The sequence below is a fragment of the Pangasianodon hypophthalmus genome, chromosome 16 (assembly GCF_027358585.1).
Source record: "Pangasianodon hypophthalmus isolate fPanHyp1 chromosome 16, fPanHyp1.pri, whole genome shotgun sequence".
In the NCBI taxonomy this organism is placed as follows: Eukaryota; Metazoa; Chordata; class Actinopteri; order Siluriformes; family Pangasiidae; genus Pangasianodon; species Pangasianodon hypophthalmus.
This window is the reverse complement of record NC_069725.1, coordinates 12684160-12696191: the sequence shown is the minus strand read 5'-3', so window position 1 is coordinate 12696191 and position 12032 is coordinate 12684160. Positions and strand designations below refer to the sequence as shown.

General features: G+C 37.7%; 1 protein-coding gene across 2 annotated transcripts in view; it reads left to right on the top strand.

The window, feature by feature from the left end:
- Positions 1–12032, top strand: part of slco4a1 (solute carrier organic anion transporter family, member 4A1) — a 39983-nt gene that overhangs the window by 25100 nt on the left and 2851 nt on the right. For both annotated transcript variants that reach the window (XM_026921372.3, XM_026921371.3), the window contains 7 exons: positions 967–1078; positions 2483–2637; positions 5612–5849; positions 7846–8008; positions 9814–9989; positions 10083–10147; positions 10704–10852. In XM_026921372.3, coding sequence (XP_026777173.3) covers positions 967–1078; positions 2483–2637; positions 5612–5849; positions 7846–8008; positions 9814–9989; positions 10083–10147; positions 10704–10852 — 1058 coding nt within the window. The remainder of the gene's footprint in view (positions 1–966; positions 1079–2482; positions 2638–5611; positions 5850–7845; positions 8009–9813; positions 9990–10082; positions 10148–10703; positions 10853–12032) is intronic.

Sequence of the window (12032 nt, the reverse complement as noted above, 5' to 3'; positions counted from 1 at the left end):
ATCAGTGAAGTGATTCTGATTTACTCAAAATAAAGATTAGCCGCTTCTGTTGGATTTTCTTGATATCTTCTTGTTTCCACCGACTGATGAAGCCATCGTCCTCAAAGAGCTTACAAAGCGTGTACGGGATCTCACTGTTGAAAAGAATCAATCGGGAGACGGATACAAAATAATTTAGTACAAAATAACATTAGATGTACCATGGAGCACAGAGAAGACCATCATCAACAAGTGGAGAAAATACGGCACCATAGTGACATCACCAAGAACAAGCCGTCCCTCCAAAACTGATGAAAGGACGAGACAAAAACTTACCAGGGAGGCTGCCAAGAGTCCAATGGCAACATTAAAGGAGCTGCAGGAATATCTAACAAGTACTGCTCACTCTCTGCATGTGACAACATTCTCTCGTATTCTTCATATGTCTGGGCCGTAGGGGCGGGTGGCTAGACGGAAGCCCCTTCTCAGGAAAAAACATACAAGCCTCTCTAAATTTTGCCAAAATGTTGCAAAATCTATTGTTTTTTTCCTTCTTTTTTCTAAAATGTTTCAATTTGTTTTGCACTTGAATTTTGTCGGTTGCAATAAAGGTGGAAAAAACATTTATCTAGGTTTCATTTTTCACATCATACAAATCTGCGATTTTAACAGGGGTGTGTAGACTTTTTATATCCACTGTAGTTCATTAGTTTGTATATAATGTCCTAGTCAGTCAAACTGTATATATGTATTGTATACCATTCATATACACATATCCTGCAGTGAGATGAAATACTGTGCATGGTGCACCATAGAAGAAAATCTAGAAAAATAAAATATATATGACTACATATGATTATACTGATGTTATTAACTGTAACATTTCATAAACTGTCTTGAGTGATAAATGAGGATAGTCAGCTTCTCTCTCTCTCTCTCTCTCTCTCTCTCTCTCTCTCACTCATACACACACATACTAACACACAGGCTCTCAGCGCTTTATAGCCATGCGTGTGTCTGAGGCTCATCAGCTGAAGGATGGAAGTCAAGCGACCGCCTCTGATCCCCACTTTGGAAAGACAGTAAAAGACATGCCTAGGTACAAGCACCTTCTCAAGAGCGAAAGCATATAAAAACGAGTACTCCTCACTGATCAAGAATCACGATGAGAGAGAATGTCCAAGTGATGCTGAAAATTGGGAACAAGAATACTTAAAAGACAAACTAAATAAAACTGAAAGGTCAGCAGAGGGTGGTACCACACACAGGGAGCAGATGGTGAAACACAATAGGAGGATTTAGAAACAAACTTGTGTGGTCAAGTTTACGTAGAGTATTGGGCCAAATGTGTGGGATACAGTTCCTCTCTGAACTTCTGCTTTGGTCATTAAGGCTAAATATTGTAATAGAATGGGCTTTTTTTAACATAACACAATGACTGACTCATGAAAGCATGATTAGCACACAGATAAATGTTTACTGTCATACTCACAGCGTAAATAGAAGCAGAAAAGGAGCTTTTAAATCAGATAGTACAACTGCTGCTATAAATCATACAGTATAGTCTGTCACAAATAAGAGAATAATATACAATATACTAAAATGTGGTCATACTTAATTATTTAAGTGCACTGATTGCCTTTTTAATATTTCATACCTCATAGCTACTTCCAAAATTATTATATTATTATAAAACATGACAACTAAGATTATATATTGTGTTCCTGGAAAAGTTTCAGCTGTTCCTGACTATAGATTTGTATCTTAAAATGATTGTATCATGGTACTGATTGTGATCGTGTATCATGGTACTGATTTTTTTTAATATCCATTCCCATTTCTCATGGCATCATGTACATGTTCATATTTGGGGGTCTCTGGTGGACTAAGAACAATTTTTGCATGCCATGCTTTCACTAATTCCATTATACCTTCATAACTACTAGAACAGGGCTTACAGGAATTGAATATACACTCACTAGCCACTTTATTAGGAACACCCATAGGCGTGCTTATACATGCAGTTATCCAATCAGTCAATCATGTGGCAGCAGCAAAATGCATAAGATCATGCAAACACAGGTCAAGAGCTTCAGGTAATGTTCACATCAAACATCAGAATGGGGCTCAGTGACTTTGATCATGGCATGGTTGTTGCTGCCAGACAGGCAGGTATGAGTATTTGAGAAAGCAAATGTCACTCACCTTATTCAACTCTATACACTGTGGTGTGTGAAAATCCCAGGAGATCAGCAGTTTCTAAAATACTTAAACCAGCCCATCTCATGCCAACGACTATTCCAGGGTCAAAGTCACTGAGTCAAAGTCACTGACTGAAGCTCTTGACCTGTATCTGCATGATTTTATATTACAAATTTATATTACATTATTATATATTGGATATAACTGACAACATACTGAGCATTAAACAGTACACTAGTGGCCACAAGATAGTTATCCTTTCATATTTTCTCTCTCTCTCTCTCTCTCTCTCTCTCTCCAGGTCAGTGTTGCTGCTGCTAAAGAACCCTACGTTTATTTTTCTATGTCTGGCTGGTGCTACAGAGGCGACTCTAATCGCCGGCATGTCCACTTTTGGGCCCAAGTTCCTGGAGTCTCAGTTCAGTCTTAGTGCCTCCGAGGCAGCCACCTGGTTTGGTAAGACAGCACGCTGAACCGTCACTTCATTCATTCCAGTGCTTCTCACATAACCTGAATTGAAGTGTTTTCAGCCATGAGAGAGGGAGGGAGTCTGCTTTGGGTGAATTTAACTCTCAGCCAGTGTAGTTCCTGAACCTTGCTAAATTATTGACCCAGTTCTGTTGTGTTAAGCAGAAATATTGATCCATTATGCTTTTTTCTCTTAGTTTGAAAATCTAGTTTTTGTTTATTTAATTTAGCAAAAAATTAGCTAAATTATCTTAAGGCGTTTAAAAAATTTTTTTTGGCATGTCAGTTTTGCCATTGTGTACTTGATTGACAGATCTGATTCGTTATTTGAGGTAAGCTTAGTTTTCATGAGCAAATTGTCGAAGGCCTCATACCATGAAGTGTTGTACTCATACACGTTTAGCATCACCAACACACAGTGCTTGTAACATTATAAAGGTGACAGCTCCAGCAGAGAAACGACATGGTCCTACATTAAAATACACTTCAATTCATTTTTAATTCACCAGTGCTTTATTGGAATGTATGTTACAATTCACATTATTGGCAAAAGAAATAGTACAAGTTTATAAGAGAATTTACTTTTAATAGGCTTAATTTCTTATCCATAATTACTCACACAAAAGGGCACAATGAAAAAATTTCCGTTTGTTATTTCTGCTTTGTATAAACAACTTATGGTGTTTATTATGGAGTATATTTATATATGGTGTATGGGGCATATTATTGTGGTGTTTTTCCCCCATTTTCTCCCCAATTTGGTCTTGCCAATTAATATTATTATTATTATTATTATTGCCACTAGCTAATTCTCCCTTTTCACATTACAGCTACTTTGCTTTCTTGATTGATTGGCTGTGGCATCATCAGGATTCAAACTTGTGAACGATCTCCCAACTAGGGGGCACGCTTTTATATTACGCCACTCGGGAGCCTTCTTAATGCAAAAAAATAAATAACAAAATGCAGCTACATTTTGCCATTTTGTTGTTAAAACCTGTGATGACTGCTAGCCTTTATTCATTGAGCTAAATTCTCCCTGCAGTTCAACAATCAGCTGCACCTTGTGGTTAAAGTTGGGATAACATTCTAATTTTTAGCCAAATAATTAATTAATTTTCATGTTTTGTCCATGTTACCTCAAGTGTAGAAATAAAAATGAGGGTGAGAATTTTTGATGGGTAAAATAGTAAAACGAATGCTGGGAAATATTTTTCAATTATTTTTTCTGCATTACACAAAGCAGAGAATATAACCTCGAAATTTGACACACTGTTTTTTTTTGTTTTGTTTTGTTTTTTTCTTCACCGTATCCTTCAGGGTGTATGTACTCATCTCTTGTGAATTGGCCTAAGTTTAATATTGTGCTTGTTATTTTACCATAGCAAATCTTTTTTATGAACTGACTTCAATAAACTAAGCCCCAATCTGCAATGCACAATTGTTATAGAATAACAAAAAATCTGTAGCTATATAAATAATTCATTCATTTTCAGTAACCAACTTATCCCAGTAGGGGGCATGGTGGAGCCAGAGTTATTCCTGAAATACTGGGTGCGAGGCAGGAATACACCCTTGATGGGACACCAGTCCATGGCACCATGCACACACATACACACACATGCTTATTCACACCTAGTGGGCAATTTACAGTCTCTAATCCACCTACTGGCATGTTTTTAAGAGGCTAAATTAAACCAACACAGACACAAGGAGAACATGTAAAACTCTGCACAGACAGTAACCTCAATAAACTCAGGATCAAACTAGGGACCCTGGAGCTGTGAGGTGGCAATGCTACCCCCTGTGCCACCTTGCCTTTCTATATAAATATGTTGCTCAATATAAATTTATGCATAAGAAATAATACATAATAAGGAATAACATGGCTATAGTTAATGACAAATTAAAAATAATAAAAATGAACGAGATTACACACACCAATTTTTGTAGGATCAGGTGATACACTTAATACTTGATCCAGTGGTTAAATAATAGGGGAGGTTAAATAGTCACTCATATAACCTTTGTCCTGAAATTTCCTGACAGTGTAGGTGAGAGTGAATCTGTGCCTTAACCTCACTGGTCTTACAGTGGCCACGCAGTCTCTCCTCTCTGGTTAGCCCTAGTCTCACCTTATAAGGAAGAACATCAAATAGTTTTCCAAAATCAGTTCCACAATCTTTATACTTACAATTTATTTACGATATTTACCAATTACCAATTAAGAACAAGCTATACTACAAAATAACAAGCTATACTAGTTGTGTAAAACTTTTATGGATTTGGTTACTGACTACTACTGCAGCTCTGAGTTCTCTGTGAGTCTGACTGGCCCTGATATGTTTAAGTTTGTTAAGGGATGTCAGTCATGTTCATTACCATTTCGATGACTGGCAGTTGGTTACCGATCATCGTATAGAGAAGCCGTGCGTCCAGGCAGGACGAGCAAAGAGTGCACTGTCCAATAAATGTTGAAATATTTATTGGACACCCACCCACACACTCATTGAATCGCAGTGAAGCTGTGTATCCGGGCAGGACAGAAATTGATGTATTAAAAGCTTGTGGTCCATTGAGTGTAATTATTAAAGTACACAGTGTACTTTAATCAGCCATAGAAGCCCATTCAAGTCATTGAATGTGTCAGTGGATTTCTATCTGAATGTGTGTCTACGGGCTCCAGCAGAGATTTTTCATGCAGGCCGCGCTGTCCACTGAAAGCAGTTTGCATAATGAATGGACAGCAAAATACTACAGTGAGATATTTGATATTTTGATTCGCTAAAATATCGAATTTTTCAAGAGTGATGAATAATATGGACACATTGGTAAACACAGAATTTTAAGGGAGGCCATGCTTCCCATGTAGCCTTAAAGCAATCATCTATGACACACAGACATACAGCAAGTACAGAACAAAGATGCAAAACACACTTAAACTAGCATTTTCTCTCCCAAGGCTACATGGTGGTACCCGCTGGAGGGGGCGGCACCTTCCTGGGTGGCTACATTGTGAAGAAGCTGAACCTACGTTGCCGTAGCATCATCCGCTTCTGCATGCTCTGTGCCCTGGTGAGCCTTGTGGCCGTCTTCGTCTTCCTCCTACACTGCCCCAACGTGCCTATGGCTGGAGTGACCACACCATACCAGAGCAGCTCTCAACACATCAGCTCCTTCTACACACAGCGTCAGAGCAGGTACACCACCCTCTAGCAGCGGGTACACCACCCTCTAGCAGCAGGTACACCACCCTCTAGCAGCAGGTACACCTCCCTCTACAGGCCATGTGAGGTAGTACAGCCTAACTTGTACAGTACTACCATTCTGCCTTTCTTTTGTTTATTTTATTTTTTTTTTCATATCCATCTCACCACCTCAGTATTCTTAAACATTTTTTTAAATGACCAGTGAATATAATTGATATCTAACAAATAACAAAATAAAGATATAAATTAGTTTTGAATAACATTCTGTAATGTGTTACACACTGTTTCATATACAGAAGGTTAATGCCTGACAAAATATCTGTGTACAAGTAGTTATAATCATATGCTGTACTTTCTAACAAACCACAGCAGCGTATCTGAAAATATATTTTATTTTATCATTATCATCTTTAAATAAAATGAATAAATATATAGTTTTGATAGTGTTACCCTAACATGATATCAATTTGTGTAAGATACTGTATAAATGCTGGCTCATTAATATTAATTGGCATGTATAAATGATTGGCACCATAAATAAATACATAAATAATATGGAATTAAAATAGCCTTTTTTGACACATTTGAAACAATAGCCCAAGAGACAATATTTTGAAAATCAGAGCTCATGTTAATTAATAAACATAGCAGCATGTACAGCTGTGTGACAGTAATATGCTGATTATAATGCTCTATATTGCTACTGAAATAAAGCATAGCATAAAGCAACATTAAATCACTTTGGTGATCCCTTTGGTGTGAGTTTGTAGGCTGTCTGCAGGACAGGATTTCTCCAGGCCTCTGCATTAAAGAATGTTAAAGATGCTCATGCCACAACACTCAGCTAAGCTTAGCACATACAAACAGTTCTATACAGTTTAAACACTATCATGAATAGAGAGTGCAAGGGTGGCCGGCTTTAGAGTGCGGAACAGCGTTAGCAAAGGTGCTTACTAACAGTGTTGTGATTTACAAGAAGACAAAGCTACACTCTGCTCACGAGTCAAGTTGAATTTTGAGACTTTGGCGGCGGGAATAAGAGAGATGTTCTCAACCAATCCCATTTCTTTTGAAAACAGACCTTGATCTCAAAGTAAAATTCACAAAATGGCAGAACTGTTTACAGTGTTTAGTTTACGATGATTGCATTCTTGTGAAAAGAAAAAGAAATGAAAAAGATACTGATGAATGTATTGGAAATTTCTAATGGTTTCTGATGGTTTATTTTTAGTGGTTGAAATATACCACCATATGAAATTAAATTTAAATGTAAACAGTCACAAAACATTTGAATCCTATTAGCAAATATCCCAAAATGCACTACAGTGCCTATAAATCCAAGTAGACTTGTATTTTTTCTGTCATTTTAAAGATTCGCCAACTGACTTTTCACAGGGAAACTGAACAAATATATAGGCATATATACAAAAATGGTGACCTACTGGTTCATGTTAGCTACCTAATAAAACATATAACATTATTCTACATATGTTAGCTATTATTGCATTACATATTACATATTATTACATTATTAGTACATATACGTTACATATTATTACGTTATTTCAGCTGTAGTTGTAGTGCACTTTAAAAGGAAGTTTAGTGCAATCCCTTTCATTTCCACCATTTTGAGAATTTTACTTTAAAATCAGAGCAATATCTGTTTTTTTAAGAAAGGAATTCTTTGAGACTGATAAATCAAAGTTGTGGGAACGTGGCTCTTATTCGCGCCCCCAAAGACTCAAAATTCAACTTGACTCACGAGCAGAGTGTAGCCTAGCAAAAAGCATTGAGTGATCGCTAATCACAACATCTAGCACACCCGCTATCACTGTTCCGCATGCTAAGGTTGGCCACCCTCACACGCTATTTTCATAACACTATATCAGTGTTCACACAAGCACATAATATGCTGAGCTGAATGCCCTCTTCTCTTCTCCATCCTTCTCTCTCTCTCTCTCTCTCTCTCTCTCTCTATCTGTCTCAGTTTTGCAGTAGGTAGGAATTTGACCGTAGACTGTAATGCAGAATGTCACTGTGTGGAGGCGCTGTATAACCCAGTGTGTGGAGCTGATGGTGTGATGTACTACTCTGCCTGCCATGCTGGCTGCAGTGCCGTCAACAACACACTCAGGCACACAGGAAGACAGGTACTGCATACAATCCACACCATCGTTTGCTAATCTAGATTGACAATCCAAATGATACTATACTATTAAAATACAGACGTGGACAAATTTGTTGGTACCCTTCAGTGAAAAAGAAGAACCCACAACTATCTCGGAAATAATTTGAAACTGACAAACGTTAATGGCGCCAGTCACTGTCAATTCCATGTTTAACTCAAATCAGACATTACTTTTGATTTTCGATTAAACTGAATATTTTACATAATGAACCAAATGAAAATGACATGGACAAAAAAGATGGTACCCTTAACTTCATATTTTGTTGCACCACCTTTAGCAGCAGTCACTGCCAACAAGCGATCGTGGTAGTTTACAAGGAGACTGCTGCATCGGCTAACAGGAATTTTGGCCCACTCTTCCTGAGCAAACTGCTCTAACTGTCTGAGGTTTGAAGGGTGCCTTCTGCACACTGCATTTTTCAGATCTTTCCACAGATCCACAGATGTTCAGTAGGATTAAGATCAGGGCTCATAGAGGGCCATTTAAGAATAGTCCAGTGATTTTTTTCCCAGCTATTCTTGTGTGTTTTGGGTCATTATCCTGTTGGAGGACTCATGACCTGCGACTGAGGGAGAGCTTTCTGACACTGGGCAGTATGTTTCGCTCCAGGATGCCTTGATAGTCTTGAGCCTTCATTGTGCACTGCACAGATTCAAGGCCCCCTGTGCCAGATGCAGCAAAGTGGCCCCAAAACATGACTGAGCCCCCTCCATGTTTCACAGTAGGTATGGTGTTCTTTTCTTTGAAAGCTTCATTTTTCTGTCTGTGAACATACAGCTGGTGTGACTTGCCAAAAAGCTCTAGTTTTGTTTCGTCAGTCCAGAGGACATTCCCCCAGCAACTTTGTGGCTTGTCAACATGCATTTTAGTCCAGTCTGGATTTTTTATGTTTTTCTTTCAATAATGGTGTTCTCCTGGGTCTTCTTCCATGGAGCCCATTGTTGTTTAAAATGCGACGGATGGTGCGATCAGATAGTGACGTACCTTGACCTTGGAGTTCAGCTTGAATGGCCTTGGATGTTTTCCTTGGCTCTTTGTCTACCATCTGCACAATCCTTCTGATCAACCTGGGGTTGCATTTCTTCTTGCGGCCATGTCCTGGGAGGTTGGCTACAATCCCATGGACCTTATACTTTTTAATAATATTTGCAACTGTACTCACAGGAACATCAAACTGCTTGGAGATGGTCTTACAGCCTTTACCTTTAAGATGGCTATGTATAGTTTTCTTTCTGAGCTCCTCAGACAACTCTCTCCTTTGCTTTCTCTGGTCCATGTTCAGTGTGGTGCACACAATGATACCAACCTACACACTCGCACGTTTTCTCCCTTTAAATAGGCTGATTGGTTGTTACAAAGATTGAAGACACACAATTAGTTTGAAACATGATTAGAATGCAATGATTTTTAATCTTTTTTAGGGGTACCAAGAAATCTGTCCAGGCAGTTTTAGATTATCTTGTTAAAATAAACAATAAGTCATTTATCTTCACAAGTTTATTGGTTTAATCTATCACATACTGTGGGCAGGCAGGTATATATGAGACTATTGCTTTTGGTTTAATCACTTTTCAGGAGCAATGAATCATTGTTTCAAAGAACTTAAGGGTACCAACAAATGTGTCCACGTCTGTAAGTCATATTCAATATAATGTGAATAGTGAATGAAGTATATAAAGCATTCACATGGATGAATTTCTTTTAACTGTAGCTCTTCAAAAGCAATGACCAAGATTCATGCATTATGTGTGTGCATGTGTGTTTAGATGTTCACAGACTGTAGCTGCATTATGGGTAATATGTCAAGTGGCGAGGAAGGCCTGGCCATAGCAGGAAAGTGTAGCTCCTCCTGTAACCACATGCCAGCCTTCCTCACCTTCTTCTTCATCATCATCTCCTTCACCTTTCTGTGCAGTATCCCTGCTCTCACAGCTACTCTGAGGTAAAACCCACGGTCAAAGAGACAGGTTCTATTTTAGTGCAGTCATACACACTTGAGTACAGCCATAACTGAAGTTCTCTCATCCCTCTTCAGGTGTGTCCCTGACAGTCAGAGGTCATTTGGACTGGGCATTCAGTGGATTGTAGTGCGAACACTGGGTATGTTAAAATCTCAAAATATTGGGATACTATTGTTATATATATATGGTATAATATTTCTTTCTCCATGGTGATGTCAGAAGACATTAAAAGGTGGGACAACACATTGCATTTTGTTGAAAGGTTAGTGGAAAAACAAGAATTTTGTGATTGATTCAGCACTATTGATCTCAACCTTGTGCAATATGACCAGTTGCATAAACAAGGAAACAAAAAGGCCACTTTTGATTTCAGGTTGACTTCAAGAAAAAAAGCAAGTAAAGAGGCAATAGTATGATTTTTATCATAACGCCTGTTATAATGTTTTAGATTTGTTTCTCTGTCCTCACCTACAGTAACGTTGTCTTGTTGATATCTGGCTAGATTTTATATTGGTGATTCTGAAGCCATGTTAAAATTTGTGTTAAATTATCAGCATGTTAAATTGCATAAATTAGCAGAATAAAAAAGCAGTAACAACAAAAAAAAGCTCATCTCGTTATTTTCTTTTTTAATGCTTTTACTGGTGTGTGTGGTCAAGCTTTCTGGTTTGTAACTCATTCCTGTGTCATTGCAGGTGGCATCCCAGGTCCAATAGCGTTCGGTTCAGTGATTGACATCTCATGTCTGCTGTGGCAAGAGCAGTGTGGAGAACGTGGGTCCTGTTACCTTTACCAGAATTCTGCCATGAGCCAATACACACTCATTGCTGGCCTCATCTACAAGGTAGCACAATACACTTTGACACTTGATCTGGACCAGTGGGGGTTCATCACTCCTGACAGTTCCTTTTAAGATACTGTCAGAATAACAAAGCTGGGAAAACCCTTCACATTATAAAAAAAAAATAAATTTGATACATACAGCATACTTCTGAAAGCTTTTCTAATCCGGAATATGTTTCTTTTTTGCATGTATCTCAACCACAAGTAAAGTTATAACATTTTAAAGTTTGATTATCCCAGAAATTGAAAACTCCACTGAAAGTCACCCTGCTTTTTGATTAGTAACCTAAGTTACTTATGGAATAACAATTACTGCCATTTTTATTATTTCAGTTATAGGTTTACAATGGAAAATGAGCTATTGCTCAATTATCAGCATCAGCCACATCAGTCTCTGTCTCATCACCTGAGTTACAAGTCACTCACAGCATTTACACACTCGACTGATCACTGTCCACTAATATCGGTGGAGAAGTAATCACTGATTAATTCAATTAGTTCTGTTCTGTTAATTATATTTCTTGACATTAATGTAGCTGATTATGAAGCGAACTGATTAAACTTATGTCCATTTTGCTATAGCACATGAATATACAAGAGCTTGATCAAATTGTGAGAAAGGTACACTTAGATAGCACGATTTTAGACTTCTTTAGGCAGACAGCTAGCACAAGGTTAGAAAGTTGCCTAAAATAAAAATATGTCTTTTTGGAAAATATATTAATGTTTTCATAAAGTAGAGTCATTAATGTATATTATTGGCAGAAAAACTCAGTTTTGGTCAAAACTCTTTTCTTGGGCTGTTTTCTAGAATTCAGCCATAGCAACTTTTTTTTTTTTTTTTTTTTTTTTACAGGCAGGTTTTTACAGGCTGTCTAGCATTTACAGTATGTTTTATTGCTATAAAATGAAAAGAGAAGGACTAGTAGGGTTAAGATAATCCTTTATTCCTCCCCCAATGGGGAAATTTGCATTGTTACAGCAGCAGATATAAAGATATAAAAAATATAAAAGAGACACACCAAGAATGCACAAAAACACAAACACACAACAGTATTAAAGTGACCCTGTGTTATTGCACTGTTCCCATTAAGAGGAAATACATTGCCAAACAGTGAATAAATCATATGTGATAAAGTACTGAGGAATTTAAAAATAGTAGTGCATTTATAAATCATTTT